The following is a 21,535-nucleotide window of genomic DNA, read 5'->3' as shown; positions in this document are numbered from 1 at the left end:
ACCCACTCACTCAACTCATCTAAATCACCTTGAAGCCTCTTTGCATCCTCCTCACAACTCACAATTCCACACAGTTTTGTATTGTCAGCAAACTTAGAAATGTTACATTTGGTTCCCTCACCCAGATCATAATACATATATGATCCCTGCAATACCCCACTAGTCACTGCCTGCCACTCGGAAAAAGACCCATTTTTTCCCACAACTAATTCTTGATCCATGCTAATACCCTCTATCTCGTGTGCTTTACTTTTGCCCACTAACCTCTTATAAGGGACCTTATCAAAAGCCTTCTGAAAGTCCAAATACACCACATCCACTGGTTCTCCCTTATCCATTCTCTTAGTTACATCTTCTAAAAACACCAGTAGATTTGTTAAACGTGATATGCCTTTCCTAAACCCATGCTGGCTTTGTCCAACCCCGTTAATGTTTTCCAAACCTTGTTATCATGTCTTTTATAATAGACTCGAAGCATCTTCCCTGCTACTGATGTTAAGTTAATTGGTCTGTAATTCTCCCTTTTTTCTCTCTCTGCCTTTTTAAATGGTGGTGTTACATTTGCTACTCTCCAATCTGTAGCAAAAGCAGAGTCTACAAACTTTTGGAAGATGACCACCAATGCATCAAATATTTCCAGAGCCACTTCCCTTAATACTCTGGGATGCAGATTTTCAGGCCCTGGTGATTTGTCAGCCTTTAACCCCAATAATTTCCCCAGCACCATTTTCGTACTAATATGGATTTTCTTCAATTCAGCTCTCTCACTAGACCCCTTTTTCACTAACATTTCTGGGAGGTTATTTGTGCTATCTTTTGTGAAGACCATTCAGTTTGGTCTCAAAGCCAAAGAAAATGGCTAAACACTTTAACAGACAATTTTTTAAAAAGCCGGTATCTTTTTTTGGACAACCGTCTGGACCTGGTTACTTGGTTATTAGACAAGCGAAGGCCAAGACATCTGCCTTCTTTCCCTCCTGCAGCTCTGGCAAGTCTGAAACTCCAAAGATGGCCACCATCGGGCACTGCTCCACTTTAACCCCTTGAATCCGTGATATTGTTTCAAAAAAGGAGACCCAAAAATCTGCACACCTGAGACAAGACCAAAATCTGTGCATATGGTTTGCCGGTCCCCTAGATCAACTCTCCCACATATCCTCAATCCCCGAAAAGAACTCGCTCGTACACGCCTTAGGCACTTAATCAAGTGTGCCCTATTCACCATCTTAAACTGTATCAAACTTTTTTCAAAAATGTTGGGTATTTACATTTGTTTGGTAACAACGTTGTTACACCAGTGTTTACACACACACACATGAGGCAAGAACAGGAAATAAACAATACAAAGTACAAGGAATCCATTGAGAATGTACCACACAGAGTAAAATGTGAATTGAGAACATATTTACAGGTTTTGGGGGGGGGGGGGTTGCCTGTTTGCTTTAAGCCCCAGGTGGTCGGGCGCCTGGTCGACCTGTTCCAATAATTATGTGTGGCTTCCTGGTATTTAAACATGCCAGGGGCTTGTTTGCGGTCACCTAGGTGTGACCTCCTAATTGTTGTTTGGGACATCCTTCCTGGGCCTGTCTCCTCGCTCCGATGCCCTTTTGGTCCTCCAGCCCTGTTTCCCATGTGTTCTGAGCTGTTTCCTCCCCTCCTGATTCTTTGACCCCCACCCACACTCCACTTGCTCCCCTCCTCTCCCTACCCCGAAGACCGCCACTCTTGAGCACGGCTCCATCCTCATCCCCATAACCTTGGACATGGCCTCGAAAAAGGCGGTCCTGTATCATCGCATGTACAGTGCAGACGGAGGCTATTCGGCCCATCAAGTTTGCACTGGCCCTTGGAAAGAGCACCTTATTTAAGCCCATGCCTCCACCCTATCCCCGTAACCCAGTAACCCCACCTAACCTTTTTTTTGATACGAAGGGGCAATTTAGAATGGTCAATCAACCTAACCTGCACATCTTTGGACTGTAGGAGGAAATAGGAGCACCCGGAGGAAATCCACGCAGACACGAGGAGAGAAAGTGCAAACTCCACAGTCAATCACCCGAGGCCAGAATTGAACCTGGGACCCTCGAGCTGTGAGGCAGCAGTGCTAACCACTGTGACACCGTGCCGCCCATACAGTACTCGACAAGTCTGGGACATCACCAGAACATGTGGGCAAGGTAGGCCAGTCCTCCTCGGCACCATTCGCATTTGTCCTCCCATGCGTGCGTCCTGTGTATAAAATATGAAAGCTCAATAAAAAACATTTCCAAAAACAAAAAAAGTGCACCCTCTGCACTACCATTAGCTGCAATAGGCTCAGCCCTGCACATGAGGTGATGAAGTTTGCCCTGTACAGTGTCTCGATCCAGAGTCCTCCCTCGATTTCTGTATCTAATTCTTCCCACGCTCCCATTTTTCCCTCGTCTCGACCAGTAGTGTCATGGTTTCCTCCAGGAGTCATCCGTACATGTCGCCACAGTTACCGTGCACAAGTTCAACCGCGGTCATAAGTTTGTCCAGCAGGCAGTGTCCTGGTCGTCGGGGAATGTTGCTGTCTCCTTGGGGGAAGTTCCTTAGTTGCGTGTTTCACAACTCGTTCCCTTTTGTGAGCTGTCGGTTTTCTGACAGTTCCCCCAAAGTTGCTATCCTGTCATCTACGTATATGTTCGCTACTGTCAATGTCCCCTCATCCTTCTCCAGCTTTTGAAGGAGGCGTCCAATGTCGCCAGGCAAAATTAAAGATTCCTGCAGATGGGGGCAATAGCAGATGGTCACCAATAGTCCGTTGTGTTGTCTGAGTTGGTTCCACGCTCGGAGCGTGGCCAGTAACACTGGCTTTTTCAAGTAATTGTCTGGGGTAGATGGGAGCGCAGCCGTCGCCAGTGCTCTGAGGGGTGTCCCTGTGCAGGAGCTCTCCTCCATTTTTACCCAGTCTGCTCCATTGTGCAGAAGCTCTTCTCCATTTTTACCCAGCCCCATACTCTCTCTGCATTGGCAAAGAGTTCCACAGATTCATTACCCCTGGCTGAAGAAATTCCTCCTCATCTCTGTTTTAAAGAATCGTCCATTTAGACTGAGATTTTCACCTCTAGTTCTAGTTTTTCCTACAAGTGGAAACATCCTCTCCACGTCCGCTCTATCCAGGCCACGCAGTATCCTGTAAGTTTCAATAAGATCCCCCCTCATCCTTCTAAATTCCAATGAGTGCAGATCCAGAGGCCCCAACTGTTCCTCATACGACAAGCTCTTCATCCCAGGGATCATGAACCTCCAAGGCCAGCACATCTTTCCTTAGATACGGGGCCCAAAACTGCTCACAATACTCCAAATGGGGTCTGATCAGAGCCTTATACAGCCTCAGAAGTACATCCCTGATCTTGTATTCTAGCCCTCTCGACATGAATGCTAACATTGCATTTGCCTTCCTAACTGCCGACTGAACCTGCACGTTAACCTTAAGAGAATCGTGAACAAGGATTCCAAGTCCTCTTTGTGCTTCTGATTTCCGAAGCATCTTCGCACTTAGAAAATAATCTATGCCTCCATTTCTCCTTCTAAAGTGCATAACCTCACTTTTCCACGTTGTATTCCATCTGCCACATCTTTGCCCACTCTCTTAGCCTGTTCAAATGCTTCTGCAGCCCCCCTGCTTCCTCAATACTACCCGTCTCTCTACAGATCTTTGTATAATCTGCAAACTTAGCAACAGTGCCTTCAGTTCCTTCTTCCAGATCATTAATATATATTGTGAAAAGTTGTGGTCCCAGCATCTTCTTAATCGTCATCCCCTGAACCTCCACCCCTCGAGTGTCCTTCGACTATCAAAGGACAGCTCCATATCTAGGTACCCGTAGAACTGGACAATTATCGTCCGTGGTGGCACCCCCCAAATCTGGGCTTCTGTCTCAGCGAGCGATGGGCTCGGTTCAACCCAGGAGGGGTGAAAAGACCCCCTTCCCCCACCAACTTCCCAACATCTTAGAAACATAGTCAGTGGCGCTTGTACATTCCAAACCCTCCAGCAGACCAACAATCCTTAAAATTCTGCTATCTGGAGCTTTTCACTATGATCATTGAGAACTTCATCCATCTTCTTAATCGCCATCCCCTGTACCTCCGCCCCTAATCCAATCTGTCTAAGGTCACATGAATACGTGCCAAGGCCCCCTCAATCACCTTCATCAAATCTTCAGCAACCATTTGTCGCTGTTTCTTTTTGTTTTAAATATATTTTATTCCAAACAGTCAATAAGTCAAGCAAACAACAAAAGATACAACCAAGTCACAAAGAGTTGTCATTTTCCCCTTAACTTGCACAACACCCCCACCCACTGGCGACAAACAAATCCTTGGATAGAGACAGAAAGAGCCTCCATCTGACTTAAAATCCTTCTTCTGACCCTCTCAGAGTGAACTTAATATTCTCCAATTGTAAGAATTCCACCATATCCCACAGCCACAATGACACTTTCAGCAGAGCCGCCGACCTCCATCCCAGTAGGATTCGCTGCCGGGCAAACAGAGTGGTGGAGCCCAAAACATCGACTCCTTTCCCCTCTAGTAGCTCCGGAAGCTCTGAAGCACAGGAAATTGCCACCAATTGGCACGGCGCCACCCTCGTCTCCACAATCTCCGGCAGCTTCTCAAAATTTGAAGCCCAAAATCCCCCCAACTTTGGACAAGACCAGAACATATGGTGCCTGTCTGGCACAAAAGTAAAACAGGAAAGGTGGCCAATCCATGGCTCATGGGAAATCCAAGGAAGAAGCATACAAACTGGCCACGAAAAACAACAGGTCTGAGAATTGGAGCAGTTTAGAATTCAGCAAAGAAGGACCAAGGGATTGATTAAGATAGGGAAAACAGAGTCCGAGATTAAGCTTGTCGGGAAGAGAAAAACTGACTGTAAAAGTTTCTACAGGTATGTGAAGAGAAAAAGACTGGTGAAGACAAATGTCGATCCCTTACAATCAGAAACAGGGGAATGTATAATACGGGACAAAGAAATGGCTGAGCAGCTGAATACATACTTTGGGATATCTTCACAAATGAGGGCACAAATAAGATACTAGAAATGTTATGGAATGCAGGGTTTAGTGAGACGGAGGAGCTGAAGGAGATTAATATTAGTAGAGAAATGTGTTGGGGAAATTGATGGGACTGAAGACCGATAAATCCTCAGGGGCTGATAATCTGCATCCCAGAATACACAAGGAAGTGGCACTAGAAATAGTGGATGCACTGGAGGTAATCTTCCAGGATTCTGTAGACTCTGAAACAGTTCCTGCAGATTGAAGTGTAGCTAATGTAATCCCACTATTTAAAAAAGAGAGGTTGAGAGAACACAGGGAATTATAGATCAGTAAGCCTGATGTCGGTAGTGGGGAAAATTCTCGAATCCAATATCAAAGATTTTATAGCAGAGCACTTAGAAAACAGTGGCAGGATCAGACAAGAGTCAGCATGGACTTATGAAGGGGAAATCATGCTCGACAAATCTACTGGAATTCTTCGAGAATGTAATTAATAGAGTTGATGAGGGGGGGCCCGTGGATGTGCTTTACTTGGACTTTCAGAATGCTTTTGACAAAGTCCCACATAAGAGATTGTGTAAAATTAAAGTGCATGGGATTAGGGGTAGTGTATTGAGATGGATAGAAAACTGGTTGGCAGACAGGAAACAAATAGTAGGAATTAACGGGTCTTTTTCAAATTGACAGGCAGTGACTAGTGAGGTACCACAGGGATCGGTGACAGGACCCCAGCTATTCACTATATATATTAATGATTTAGATGAGAGAACAAAATGTAATATTTCCAAATTTGTAGATGACACCAAGTTGGGTGGGAGGTGAGCTGTGAGGAGGATGCAGAGGTCCTTCAGTGAGATTTGGAAAAGTTGAGTGAGTGGGCAAATGAATGGCAGATGAGTTTAATGTGGATAAATGGGAGGTTATCAACTTTGGTAGCAAAAATGAGAAGGTAGACTATTATCTGAATAGCCATAAATTAGGAGAGGGGAATGTGCAACGAGACCTGGGTGTTCTCGTACACCAGTCACTGAAGGTAAGCATGCAGGTACAGCAGTTGGCAAAGGATTCAAGTACAGGAGCATGGGTGTCTTGTTACAATTATACAGGGCGTCGGGAAGGCCACTCCTGGAATATTGTGTGCATTTTTTTTCTCCTTATCTGAGGAAGGATGTTCTTGCTGTAGAGGGAGTGCAGTGAAGGTTTATCAGACTGATTCCTAGGATGGTGGGACTGATGTATGAGGAGAGATTGAGTCGGTTAGGATTGTATTCTCTAGAGGGGGAGGTATCAGATATCTACCAAGAACTTATGGAGTCGGAGGAAACTCCGATAAAGGATCTAAAGGGCAAGTGGGAAGACGCGCTAGGGGGAGAGATAAAGGCAGGTCTGTGGGCGGGTGCCTTAAGCAGGGTTAACACATCCTCATCATGTGTCAGGCTCAGCCTGATTAAGGGGCAGCAAAGTAGCATTGTGGATAGCACAATTGCTTCACAGCTCCAGGGTCCCAGGTTCGATTCCGGCTTGGGTCACTGTCTGTGCGGAGTCTGCACATCCTCCCCGTGTGTGCGTGGGTTTCCTCCGGGTGCTCCGGTTTCCTCCCACAGTCCAAAGATGTGCAGGTTAGGTGGATTGGCCTTGATAAATTGCCCTTAGTGTCCAAAATTGCCCTTAGTGTTGGGTGGGGTTGCTGGGTTATGGAGATAGGGTGGAGGTGTTGACCTTGGGTAGGGTGCTCTTTCCAAGAGCCGGTGCAGACTCGATGGGCCGAATGGCCTCCTTCTGCACTGTAAATTCCATGAAAATCTATGAAATGAAAATTGCTTATTGTCACAAGTAGGCTTCAAATGAAGTTACTGTGAAAAGCCCCTAGTCGCCACATTCCGGCGCCTGTTCGGGGAGACTGGTACGGGAATTGAACCGTGCTGCTGTCCTGCCTTGGTCTGCTTTCAAAGCCAGCGATTTAGCCCAGTGTGCTAAACCAGCCAGATACAGTTCAAGGTAGTCCACCGGGCACATATGATGATGGCCCGGATGAGCAAGTTTTTCGGGGTAGAGGACAGGTGTGCAAGGTGCGCGGGAAGTCCGGCAAATCATGTCCACATGTTTTGGGCATGCCCGAAGCTTAGAGGGTTTCGGCAGGGGTTCGCCAAGGCTATGTCCACGGTACTTAAAACACAGGTGGTGTCGGGTCCAGAGGTGGCGATTTTTGGAGTGTCGGATGAGCTGGGAGTTCAGGGGGCAAAAGAGGCTGACGTCTTGGCCTTTGCTGCCCTGGTAGACCGGAGACGGATCCTACTGATGTGGAGGGACTCAGAATCCCTGAAATTGGAGACTTGGGTTAGTGACATGGCTGGGTCTCGAGAAAATAAAGTTCGCCCTAAGAGGATCAATGTTAGGGTTCGCCCGGAGGTGGAAGCCGTTCGTCGACTTTCTCAGAGGAAGAATGTGATGGGGATGGAAATGTTTATTGTACCATGTTCATGTTGCTGTTATTGTTATTATTATTATAAAAACTACAAATACCCTAATAAAAATATTTTTTAAAGAAGGATTGTGTTCTCTGGAGTTCAAAAGAATGAGGGGAAATCTCATAGAAACCTATAAAATTCTGACAGGGCTAGACAGAGCAGATGCAAGAAGGATGATCCTGATTGTGGGCGTGTCCAGAACCAGTGGTCGCAGCCTGAGGATACGGGGTAGATCATTTAGGACAGAGATAAGGAGAAATTTCTTCATCCTGAGAGTGGTGAGCCTGTGGAATTCGTTATCACAGGAAATAGTTCAAGGCCAAAATGTTTGTTTTCAAGAAGGAATTAGACGTGGCACTTGGGGAAAAGGGGATCAGAGGATATGGGGGGAAAGTGGGATTAGGCTATTGAGTTGGATGATGAGCCATGACCATAATAAATAGCGGAGCAGGCTCGAAGGGCCGACTGGCTTCCTCATGCTCTATCTATCTTCTATATGATTTGCAGACCCCCTTTCACACCTCTCGCATTTGTCCTCTACGTCGGGGAAGAACCCATTCATATGAGCCAAGTCATATGGACCCTTGCACCAGGCTCATCCTGGCACAGGATGATGTTGAAGTCACCTGATGCATAATTTCACTCCAGGACCCCCCCCCCCCCCCCACAACTTTATCCCCAGCTCCTCCTCCCATTTCCATCTGATCTCCTCCACTAGTGCCTCCTCCATCTCCAACAACCACCCATAAATATCCACAATCTTCCCTTCCCCAGCTCAACCTGGGTCAGCAACTTATCCAGTAAAGGATACTTTGGCAGCGGAGGAAACAAAGGGAGCTCATTATGTACAAAATCCCGTAAATGTACCTGAATTCAACCCCCCCCTCAGCTGGAACTTTCCCTACAGCTCTTCCAACCTCACGTTCCTTCTACCAACAGGTCCCTTACCTGCTCTACCCCTTCCCTATGCCAGCTCTTGTACGTTGCGTCTATCCCTGCTGGTACGAACCTATGTTTCCCAGATATTCGGGCCAATACTGACATACTCGCTATTCCAATGTGCCGCCTCAGCTGGTTCCATATCTTGAGGGACCACACCACGACTAGGCTATTGGTATACCTGCCAAGAGAAAACGCCATCCTCTTTGCAATAAAAGCCATCCGGATCCTGGGCGTCTTACCTGCCCATACAAATTCTGAGATTAGCTCGTCTACCCTCCGAAATAACGCCTTTCTGCCTAGCCTCACAGGCCTTTTTTTGCACCTGCAGCATCAAGCAGGACTCAGTCAGCAGGCCACACCCACCAACAAAAATATAAAAATTTAAAGGTCCTCCTCACAGCTGTCAGAAATTAGTCCAAGCTTCAGGGCATGGGACAAAGGGCTCATCTTAATGAAGAAATGTTGAACAGGTTGGGCCTATATCCATTGGAGCATTGAATAATGAGAGATGGTTTTACAGAATCATTCAAGATAGTGAAGAAGCTTGTCAGGGTGGATACCGTTTAAAAATGAGAGGATGGAGAAGAGGAGACTTCATTTCTCTGAGGGTTGTTAGTCTGTGAAATTCTCCTTCCCAGACAAAATAGGCTGGGTTATTGCATTTATTCAAAGCCAAGTTAAGATCGATTTTTGATAGTAAAGGATGTAAAAGGTTATAGGGGCAAACAGGAAAAGAGTTGAGACCACAACCAGATCAGACATGATCTTATTGAATGGCAAACCGTGCTCAAAGAACCGATTGGCCTACTCCTGCTCCAAGTCCAATGTTCCCATGTTCCAGTCACACTGCCTCAGAACATGTGACCTCATTATCTCACCTCATGACCCCACTGTTGGTTGTGTTGCAATCCAAGCTCATGTTAATATTGGACAAGTCAGATCCCAGAGTGAAACCTAGCTTGGTAGATTTCAACGGTTTCTAAAAAAAAACCTACTGAACAAATTCACAAGAGTCTGATGAACTTTTAACAAAAATAATCAGACATTTATTTAACAAGAAATGAACTATATTAGACCAGGCAAAAAAGAGTGGAAAGATTTCAATACAAATACAAGAAAATTATTCAAATATTCACTATTCCTTCACCCCAGCTATATCTTTAAAGACACATACAAATTCAGAAGGATAAAACAATTTATCAACAGTTGCGACCCACAGTTTGCAATGCCCTGGATTATGATCAGTGTAGCTTGTAGGTTAATATGGAATATGTATTTGAAAAATGCTAAGAAGTGAGGCATTATTTTTAAGTGTTGTAAGATTCCAACGTTTGGGAGATAGTGGAAAGAAAATGTCAGGCTAATAAGAGCCTGTATCAGGGGATATTCTTACATTTGGCTGATTGGAAGCTTGAATAAACATTTTCCTCTGCTGACCTGTACAATTAGATAATAACCAAGATAAGGAACTGTGCTGTGTTAACTATGTCAGTTAAAGGACCTTCTGCTTAATAAACAAAAAATGTTGTGCATTAGCTATCAATACAGCAATTGACAGTTGTGAAATAATGGTAAACTAATCAGGTCAAAAATGAAATAACAGCAAATTAATCAGGTTTGGTAAAATGAGTTTTATGCTGCTCAATGGTAAAATGACCAGTCACCTAATAAGGCACAAGGGTAGATCCAAAAAGGGTATAAGAAGAGTTTTGAGACCCTTGGCGCGTAACCAACATAAAATAGAATACGGTCAACAAGAACATGACAACAGCAAGAGACAGCACCCCAATCAACCAGAGAGTCTGGAGACGGTGTTCGTAAGGCCAGATTGTGACTACCGCCTTAAGTATCATTTTATTGTACCCCTTGTGGCTCTGCATAATAAACTTACTGCTACTTATACTGAAATGCCTCATTGCCAAGAGTGATCAGTGACTAAAAGTCCCAAACATTAACTCAAACTTACAACTGGCTATAAACCAGATCAGACTGTTTGCAGTCTCAACTAAGTGTCGCTGCCCATCCCTAGTTTCGCCAGAGACGGAATATCATGTTTTATTCCCTTGTTGGTCTGATTTTCAACTTCATTTTGACATTTGGAAATACGAATTTCAACTTGATAAACTATGCTGCAATCCCTACAATTTTTCTTCAATAATCCATTCCAGTCTACCTACCATATCATTCTTGTTTTCCACAAATACACTGAGTTTCTTTAGGAAGGACATCACTAAGATCAGCAACTCGAAGTTCTCTCGGTCAAGTGATTTCACAAGCATGTGGACAATGTTCTTGTTCCTCATTTTCAGTTCAGTTCTCGTGTCTTCAGCCAGATTTAACAGAAGATAGAAAGCAACTAGTAAGGAACACAAAATAAGGTTGTTTTTTTTTTAAATCACTAAAATGCAGAGTTTGGTGCTATTAAATAATTCCAGGCAATAAGTAATCGCGTAAAATGTAACCGATTTACACACAAGCACTTAAGCGATTAAAAGAAAGGAAACATGAAACAAAACCAAATTAACAGAGAGTATGACTGAATACTTGCTCAAACAAAAATTACACATTAGGTACCATCCATTTAAAATAATTACACTGTTCAATGGAACTGGAAAATTGCATTCATTCATATCAGAATTTTCATGCAAATAAATCAACTATACGTCCATTATATATACATTTTTGTACGTACAACAGAATACACGAGGAAGGAGATTTCCACAAATTGTTATTTCCAACAAAACCATAAATGCCCGTTACAGAAGAAATGACTGATTTCATTATAAATCATAATGCAGAAAATCTTTTCCATTAGTTTGAAGGAAGACGATGGATCCAAAATTCCTTAATCCTACTTCTATGTTGTATCGCAGTTTACTTTCACTTTAAAAAAACAGCAGTACCTACCTCTCAACAGTTGCTCTTGCTTGATAACTAAACCCTGGTATTTCTTGTATGTTTTCTCAAAGTCTTTCTTCAACACTTGGTTATCAGCATCATCTTCAAGTGAAGACTAAAGTTAAGGAATCATCATTTTCATTACAACAATTTATGAGATTAAATGATATACCATAAATGTAAATGTACCAAGCTCATGATGTTATTTAATGTGTGATTAAATAATTCCATAAATATAAATGTACCATTCTTATATGATATAATCAATGCAAAATTGGAAAATTCTGTTTTCATTTAAATAAGGCACTGTGATAGGAAGAATTCTCAACATAAACATTCCAGTATCTTAATTTTAAACAAACATAATTATAACTAATTTTGCACACTTTTCTTTTAATTGCACTATGTTCAGTTACTTAGAACAGATCAGACCTCTTGTCAACTATATTTGCAGAGGACATACAGGGAATGGTCAGATCAGAACAACTTGTGAGGCAATCAAACAACTGGCTGGGTGATTTTTGTTCCAGTTCAAAGTTGCTGGGAGGACTGAAGATTAAGAAACACCCTATCTCCTATGGTCAATATGGAATATTTTATGAAGTGCAAGTATTTTATTTTCTATTCTTCCTCCACACAATTATAACTCTTTTTTCCCCCCACTCATCATTTTCTTCTCTCAACTTCCAAAAGAGGGCTCAAAATTCTTTCTGAATAAGTAATTGGTGTAACACTGTTGGGAGTGTTTCTTCCCACGTTCAGGTACTCAATTAGTAGTACCGTAAGTATCCATTGACTATGAATCATGCTTGATGCATTGATCAGTTCTGGTCTCAACATCAAAGGCTAAAACTAGATATATCAAAAATCTCCATTGGAGTAAACATCAATCTCCCTTGGTGATAATGGATGAGGGTTTAATTTCATTTTCAGTGGGAGGACACCAGGATTAACCATTGTAGAGAAAATACAATTGGGTCTATTTTCACCCGACACTAAAAGCATCCCAAGAATGGTAAGAAAAAAGGGTCAAAACACTAGAATACAAGCAACGTACTAGGAAAATTAATGGGACTTAAAAGTTGACAAGTCCCCTGGACCTGATGACCTACATCATCGGATATCAAGATAAATGGCTGCAGAGATAGTGAATGCACTAGTTGCAATCTTCCTAAACTCCCTTAATTCTGAAAAAGTCACTGAAGATTGGAAAATTGCAAATGTAATGCTCCTATTCAAGAAAGAAGAGAATCAGAAAACAGGAAAGTATAGGTCAGTTCCCGTTCCAGCCTCCCCGAACAGGCGCCGGAATGTGGTGACTAGGGGCTTTTCACAGTAACCTCTTTGAAGCCTACTTGTGACAATAAGCAATTTTCATTTCATTTCAGTTAGTCTAATATCTGTCATTGGGAAAATGTGGGAATACATTAAGACATTATTAGGAGTACATTTAGAAAATCATAATAAAATAATAGGGAAAACAAATTGTGAGAAGGATACTAGAAGTCTGTAAAGGGATGTAGATAGGTTAAGTATATGAGCATAAATTTGGCAGATGGAGTAATAATATGGGAAAATGCAAGTTGTCCGCTTTGGTAGGAAGAATAGGAAAGCAACATATTTAAATGGAGGGACACTATACGATTATGTATTACAGTGGGATCTGGGTCTCCCCATACATGATTCACAAAATGTTAGCATATAGGTACAGCTAGTCATTAGGATGACAAATGGAGTATTGGCCTTTCTTGCAAGGGGGTTGGGTGTACAAAAAGTAAGGAAATCGTGTTATAACTTCAGCACATTGGTGAGACCACAGCAAGAAAACTGCATTCACTTTTGATCTCCTAATTTCAGAAGGGATATGCTTGCATTGGAAGAGTTCCGAGAACAATCACTAGATTGATTCCTGGGACAAAGAGGTTGACACAGAAGGAAAAGTTGAACAGGTAAGGTCGATACTCTTCAGAGTTGACAAAAATGAGAAATTATCTTATTGAAATATCGAAGATTCCAAAAGGGCATGACAATTTAGATGGTGTGAGGATTGTTTCCCCAATGGGGGAATTTAGAAATAGGGGGCAGTTTCTGAATATGGGGTTCCCATTTAAGGGGGAACTGATGGGGAATTTCTTCTCTCAGAGGGTCATTAATCTTTGGAATTCTCTACTGCAGAACAGTGGGGGTTGGGTCAAAGAATATATTCAAGGCAGAGTTAGACAGACTTTTGATCTACAAGGGGTCATTTTGAGGGCAGGAAATGGAGTTGAGGCCATGGTTGGTTCAGTCATAATCTACTGAATAACGGAGCAGACTCAAGGAGCTGAATGGCCTACTCTTGTTCATCTTTCTTATTCACAAATAAGCCAAACGTACGTGTTGCAGTGGCAATTATTTGCAAAATATTTTAATTGAAGATAAAAAGACAACTTTTCCAATTGTTGCTGGCATTAGATTTTGTTACATACAAGAAAGGATGTCTACCTTCTTTTTCTTATGAAGCTCTTCTTGCCACAGGTCATGTCTCTTCAGTTCATGGTCAATAATGTTCATACAGAGTGCACCAATTTTATAGTGGGTGATTAGCCCATGAAATTGAGAGAAACTGTAAGACACAAAGTAGAATCAGTGTGGCGCACAGCAAATTGTTAGTTACTGCCCAAGATCCAGCTGACTTGTAATGTCACACTATGAAGAATTTGCATCTGTATAACTAAAATGTGCCTATGAAAAATGTACTATAGGATTCTGAATGCAAGAACATTTTTGAAACAGTATTATCTCCAAGCACTGACAAATATTAAGTCTAGTGCCTCAATGATGCCAGGGTCAAAGATGAGTGATTGCAGATCACTCCAAGGGAGGAGAGTGAACAGCGAGAGGTTGTGGAATGAGGTCCAGAATGCACATTTTAAGGAGCGAGATAAAGAGAGTTAGCAAGCAGGATCTCAAATGTAGTAACATCTGGATTACTTGCAGTATCGTGCGCCAGTGCAAATAGAAATAAGAGTGAAGAACAGACGACTGCGTGGCTGGACAGTTGGTGCAGGAGGGAGGGCTTAGATTCCTGTAAATTTGAAACGGCTCTGAAGGAAGTGTGGTCAATAAAGGCTAGAATCAAATATCCCGTCAGGGTGGCTTGCGTGTGCTGTTGCGATGGCATGGCGATGGGAATCAGGATTTGGCACGAGGAAGTAGTAAGAAGGTGCACAGAACACTGGGAGAATTATGTAGCACGGAGAATTCTGTTGGGCGGCACAGTAGCACAGTGGTTAGCACTGTTGCTTCACAGCTCCAGGGTCCCAGGTTCGTTCCCGGCTTGGGTCATTATCTATACGGAGTCTGCATTTTCTCCCCGTGTCTGCGTGGGTTTCCTCCGGGTGCTCTGGTTTCGTCCCATAGTCCAAAGATGTGGTTAGGTGGATTGATTGTGCTAAATTGCCCTTAGTGTCCGAAACAAAAAGGTTAGGTGGGGTTACTGGGTTAGGTGAGGTTACTGGGTTACGTGGATAGGGTGGAGGTGTGGGCTTAAGTAGGGTGCTCTTTCCAAGGGCCAATACAGACTCGATGGGCCAAATGGCCTCCTTCTGCACTGTAGATTTTATGATTCTAGTACAGGAGGGAAGACCGAAAGCTCGAAATTAAGTTGACAGTGCATTTATGAAAATGCACAAAACATGGCAAATAAGGTTGATGAATTTTTGGTGCAAATAGTCACATGGGAAGATCATAGATATACAGAGATCTGCCTCAAAAAAGGGCATCATGGGTCCCAAATATTCCTGGAAACAAAGTATTCGGTAAAGATAGGGAAGAAGAGAATGGAAAAGGGGCAACAGTGTTCATTAAGGAGAATGAACAGAGGTGGAGAGAGAGGATGTTCTCGAGGGGTCAAGGACAGAAGCTATTTAGTTAGTGTTGAGAAACAATCATGATACTATTGCATTACTGAGTGTATTCTATAGGCCGCCAACTACTGGGAAAGATATGGAGGAAGAAATTTGCAGAGAAATTACAGCAATGTTCAAAGTCGAAGGCAAAGAAGGGAAGAATTCCTAAAAATGTACTTCGGAGAATTATCTATATCCATATTACGGGCGACACTGCTGCTTCACAGCGCCAGGGACTCGGGTTCAATTCCTGGCTCACTGTCACGTTCTCCCAGCGTCTGCCTGGGTTTTCCCTGGGCACTCGTTTCCTCCCATAAGTCGCGACGTGCTGTTCGGTGAATTGGACATTCTAAAATTCTCCCTCTGTGTACCCGAACATGCGCCGGAACGTGGCGACTAGGGGCTTTTCACAGTGTTCATTGCAGTGTTAATGTAAGCCTACTTGTGACAATAATAAAGATTTTATAATTCTGGCCCAATGAGGAAGGAGGCATGCTGGATCTCATTTTGGGGCATGAGAGGGGTCATTGTTTCAAAAGATTTAGGTTAGTTATGGTAATGGTAAAAGAGCAATCTGGAGTAAAACTGTTCAATTCTAAGAGAGCCAACTTCAATGTGGTGCCAATTGATCTGTCCCTACCACATTTGGACCAACTGTGCAGGCAGAACTGTAACTGAACAATAGGTTGCCATTAAAGAAACGATAGTTCAGGTACAATCGAGGTAAATTCCCAAGAGAAAGGTAGGGCAACCAAAGCCTCTCCCTGGAGAGTACCAGATTAATAATAAAAGTGAGAATCACACTGAATAAAGAGGTTCAGAGGGCAAATGAGAAAGGAAATAGGATAGCCAAAGACAAGAATATAAGAGACTGGCAACTGACATAAACGGACAATACAGAACTATTTATGGGCTTATAAATAGTAAAAAGTCAGCAAGAGGAGGCATAAGAGAGCAAAAAGTGGATCTACACAAGAGGCAGAGGGTATGACTGAGGTATTAAATGAGTTCTCTATATTTGTCTTTACAAAGGAAGATGCTGTCAAAGCCAAAATGAAAGAGGAAGTACTGCAGTTGAAATACTGGATGAGTTAAAATTGATAAAGAGCAGGTATTAGAAAGAATAGCTGTGCTTTTTAAAGTTGATAAATTTTCTGGACTGGATGAGTGCATCCAACAAATGCCGAGGGAATTAAGGCTGGAAAATTACAAATGTACTGGACATAATCATCCAAACATTTTTAAATATGGGGATGGTGCCAGAGGACTGAGGAATTGCAAATATTACACATTTATTCAAAATAGGTCTACGGATAAATGCAGCACTATATGCCAATTGGCTTGACAATAACAATTTTTATTGTATACCATCTTTATCATAATAAAACACTTCAAGGCACTTCATATGAGCATTATAAAACTAAATATAACACCAAGCCACATGTGAAAATATTAGGTCTCATGATCAAAAGCTTGGTAAAAAAGATAGACTTCAAGGAGTGTCTTCAAGGATGAAAATGAAACAGAGAAGCAGAAAGATGAAACAAAGGATTTCCAGAGCTTTTGGGCTGGGCAACTGAAGGTACAGCCATCAGTGGTTGAGCAAGTAAAGTCAGGGAAGTTCAAGACGCCAGAATTAAATTAGAAAAGTCGTTGGAGCACAATGTACCCGGTCTTCAAGGCCATGATGCTCGTCTTGAGGGGTTGACGATGGCTGGTCATGTCGAGTCATTCCACCTCCCTCCCAGGAGACTACAAACATGTGGTTGTATCTTTTTTTTTTAAGACTTAAAATTAAACAATTTATTCAAGAGAATTAGGTCCTCCACAACTCAGACTATAACACACAAACATCGGTTATGAAATACTATGTTTAAATAAGAGACTAAACGGCACATCGAAAATTCTTACTGTTGCACAAATTTACTTTAATGCCAGCAAACACAGATACATAGATATATCCACTCACCCATCCCAAATCTCAACAATCTACACTAATTGGACATTTCTGTGGGTTGAGGGAGTATGTTCACCATTCCCAGGAAGAATAGTTAAAAACCGGCATGGATTTCTCTGGTTCTTCCTCCAAACTGGCTGGTCCGTGTGGCTGCTGGTCCGTGAGCCTGGTGTCCCTCCGGTCTACGTGGTCTGTTCGCAGCAAGTGAAGAGAGCGTCCAACAGGAAATCTCCATATGGTTGTATCTTGTTCCTCTTTTATCCCAATGACGTTTGTTTCTGGGAGCTCTCCCTTGTTTAACCCTTGTTTAATGGATTGGGAAGCACGGTCTACACTAACCATAATCCAAATTTATAGTTGCTGGTCCTCTTTGTATAAATGTGTGGAATTATGTTTTTTTTCCTATTTTTGGGCGGCACGGTGGCACAGCACCTAACACTGCTGCCTCACAGCGCCAGAGACCCGGGTTCGATTCCCATCTCAGGTGAATGTCTGTGTGGAGTTTATGCATTCCTCCCGTGTCTGCGTGGGTTTCCTCCGGCTACTCTGGATTACATTCTCCCTCCTTCCCATTAGGATCCGCCATATCCACCTTATGAGGAGATCCAATGAACCCTCCTAGCTACACTCTTGTGTGGTCTTAGCACACCTTAAATTTTGCTCATTATCCAAATACTTGTGAAGACGACAATTACCGCCCGCAGCAGATCCCCGGATCGCAGCTTCTTGCGCAGCAACTTCTGGGCACGGTCCACCTCGGAGGGTTTCCATGAAGATCCCCCTCCCTAACCAATTTCCCGAACATCTTCGCCATGTACACGGTTGTGTTCATACCTTCAATTTACCCCAGTAACCCGACTACCCTCAGGTTCTGATGACTGGACCGGTTCCCCTGGCCTTCAAAATTTTGTGGGCCTCAACCAACATTGATACATCTACCTCTAAACAGACAATACGGTCGCATTGGCCCGAGACCGCCTTCTCCACCTCCTGAATCATTGTGCCCTGTGATGCCAATCGTTCCACTCTTTCCATCGCCACACAGGGGGGGGGAGGGGGGGGGGGATTGCCATCTCAATCGCCTTAGACAGGTCTTCCCGCATTGCCTGCCTATGCTTCTGGAATTCCCCCATGATCTCCATCAGCAATTGGGAGGGCGACGACGGCACGGCGAGGTCCATCATGTTTTCTTTCATTCCGCCACGAGGGTCTTCTGAATCTTGAGTGGGGACGTTATTTGGTTTTTGCCTCATGTCATATCCTACAGACATACCACACCGGAGGAGAAACCAACTAGCTTCAATTATTTCAGCTTTCATCCCACCGCCAGGCCCGTTTGCTGAGTAAAATGGGCCAAAAAAAGTCTCCAAGCGGGAGCGACCTTGTGCGCGACCAGTCACCTCATGGCCGCCATCAGAAGTCCACCCTGGCAGCTTTTAATCCCAGAACTGTCTTTCATGGTGAGGGTTTTTCCTACCGATTCTCCCTCTAACTCACGCTAGTCGAATCTTCCAGCCTTGTTCTAAATCTTCATGAACCTGCCCTTTCCAATCCAAGCACAACCCCCTTCTGCATTTCTGCACAATTAACCATAAAGTGTTATGTAATTTACCTGGTAGTTTTGATATATTTACATACAGAAGTTTGAAAGTCCATTTGTAAGCAACCTTTAGGGAGGCAAAGTAACAAATGAGACTCTAAATTCTAACAGTTCTCAACTGCTACATGCAATTTCAAAGATAGTCTTACCTAGAGAAACAGAAAAATATGTAAATAATGTTGGTGGCAAGTTCGACACTTTGCTTCCAGTCCTCTCGCAACACGCGAGCCAAAGCACCCAATGCAGTCTCTAAAAATAGAAATTTAAAGATTTTCACACTAAGAAAAATCATCAAAGTGTGGAGAATACAGAATGAATTTGAGAAATGCATTCTAAAACCAACAGCAATATTACCCAAAGCAAAATATTCACAAAATAGGATCAGTAGGTGACAGGTGTAAGTCAATGTGAATAAGTGTAAAATAATCAAAATAGAAACAAGGTACAAAAAGAACTAATATGTATTAAACGGGAATGTATGCTAAACAGTCAAGAGGTCTCGTTCGAACTTGCCTCAGATCAAAAGTCAAGACATTAGTCATGATTTAATTGAATGGCAGAACTGATAGAATAGTCTGCCGCTGTTCTGAGGCCATCTACAATTGGAAGTAGAAAAATAAGTGAATTTAATTTATTTACAAAAGGTAGGAAGCTAAATGATAAATGATCAAATATGTGAAACAAAGTTACTGGATAAAGTGGATAGAGAATGAACATAAGAAAACAATTAGTGAGAAAAACTGGAGTGAGTCGGTTGAAGCCTGTGTGATACTGGTGGGGAGGGCCATGAAATAAGCGAAAAGCACATTCCTGAAGCAGGTGCTTTATGACTAAAGTTTGCTTACCGTTTTGTAGCAATTCCTCCAAATTGTCAGGATTACGAGCCAGTTGAAGAATGAGTGCTGAACCACGCACTTTGTCAGGTATGTCCTCATACAGCAGTTCTATATAGTCTTCTATATCATTAATATTTGCTATTTCATCAATCTGCGAGAAATAAAGATCAAAATTGGGAACTTGACACTCAGGGATATTAGACTTTCGGAAGGACAGGAGGGAAGGAAAAGCTGGCTGGGTAGCACTCTTAATAAATAAGAGATGGAAAGAGGCCAGTTGAGAGACACGATCTGGACTCGGACGGCTTCCATTTGGATGGAAGTTAAAAAACAGCACGGGAAAGACGACATTCGTAGGAGGAGTGTATGGACCCCCAAACAGTAGGAAGGTGTATAAACCAACAAATAATAAGAGCATGTAAAACGAATACAGCAATAATCATGGGTAACGTTAATCTTCGCATTGATTAGATCAATCAAGATGGTACAGCTGACAATAAATTCATTGGGGATAGTTTCCAAGAGCAATATGTCATAAAACCAACCAGTGAACAGGTTATCTTGGATCTGGTAATTGATAATGTAGCAGGTTAATAAATGACCTCAGAGTAAAATATCCCTTTGGAAGTAGTGATCATAGCATCATAAAATTTAATATTCTGTTTGAGAGTGAGAAACGTAGGCCGGAAACAATTGTGTTTAACGTAAGGGAATTACAACAAAATGAGGGTAGAGATAGCTAAAGTGGACTGGGCGAATAGGTTAGCAGGAAGGCAGTAAACAAGCAGTGGCAGACATTTAAGGAGGTCATTTGTGACCCTCAACAAAAATATATCCCAGTAAGGAGGAAAGATTCTAAGAGAGGGATAAACCAACCATGGAAGTTAAGGAGAGTAGGAAGCAGAAAAAAAAGCACCATACTGTTATGGGGCAAGGCTTAGAAACTCCTAAGTATATTATGAAGTCCACCGAACCTACAACCTTTATGTTGAATTTGGCTGGGATGAGCACAAGAGCCTTCCCTTCAGGTGTGATTCATCAGTCTTCCCAGACACTTCAATCAAAACAAGCTTTATTCGAAGAACTTAGTTAACATATATATACACACACACACATATAAACACACAGCAAAAATTCTTAGAAATTACAAACATAGCAAAGATCAGTGGGAGACTAGAGGACTGGGAAATCTTTAGGGGGCAACAGAAAGCTACTAAAAAAGCTATAAAGAGTAAGATAGATTATGAGAGTAAACTTGCTCAGAATATAAAAACAGATAGTAAACGTTTCTACAAATACATAAAACAAAAAAGGTTAAGGTAAATATTGGTCCTTTAGAGGATGAGAAGGGAGATTTAATAATGGGAGCTGAGGAAATGGCTGAGGAACTGAACAGGTTTTTTGGGACGGTCTTCACAGTGGAAGACACAAATAACATGCCAGTGACTGATGGAAATGAGGCTATGACAGGTGAGGACCTTGAGAGGATTGATATCACCAAGGAGGTAGTGATGGGCAAGCTAATGGGGCTAAAGGTAGACAAGTCTCCTGGCCCTGATGGAATGCATCCCAGAGTGCTAAAAGAGATGGCTAGGGAAATTGCAAATGCACTAGTGATAATTTACCAAAATTCACGAGACTCTGGGGTGGTCCCGGCGGATTGGAAATTAGCAAACTTGACACCACTGATTAAAAAAGGAGGTAGGCAGAAAGTGGGTAATTATAGGCCAGTGAGCTTAACTTCGGTAGTAGGGATGATGCTGGAATCTATCATTAAGGAAGAAATAGCGAGGCATCTGGATGGAAATTGTCCCATTGGACAGACGCAGCATGGGTTCATAAAGGGCAGGTCGTGCCTAACTAATTTAGTGGAATTTTTTGAGAACATTAACAGTGCGGTAGATAACGGGG

At 42.7% G+C, this 21,535-nt stretch overlaps 1 protein-coding gene across 1 annotated transcript in view; it reads right to left on the bottom strand.

Moving 5' to 3' along the window:
- kifap3a (kinesin-associated protein 3a) overlaps positions 1–21,535 on the bottom strand; it is a 403,618-nt gene that overhangs the window by 267,358 nt on the left and 114,725 nt on the right. The window contains exons 5-9 of the mRNA XM_072511212.1: positions 19,634–19,775; positions 18,938–19,037; positions 13,826–13,946; positions 11,351–11,456; positions 10,621–10,799 (exon numbers count right to left, since the gene is read on the bottom strand). Of these exons, the coding sequence (XP_072367313.1) occupies positions 10,621–10,799; positions 11,351–11,456; positions 13,826–13,946; positions 18,938–19,037; positions 19,634–19,775 (648 nt within the window). The remainder of the gene's footprint in view (positions 1–10,620; positions 10,800–11,350; positions 11,457–13,825; positions 13,947–18,937; positions 19,038–19,633; positions 19,776–21,535) is intronic.

Source organism: Scyliorhinus torazame, chromosome 7 (assembly GCF_047496885.1).
Source record: "Scyliorhinus torazame isolate Kashiwa2021f chromosome 7, sScyTor2.1, whole genome shotgun sequence".
In the NCBI taxonomy this organism is placed as follows: Eukaryota; Metazoa; Chordata; class Chondrichthyes; order Carcharhiniformes; family Scyliorhinidae; genus Scyliorhinus; species Scyliorhinus torazame.
This window is presented reverse-complemented; position numbering and strand designations above follow the sequence as displayed.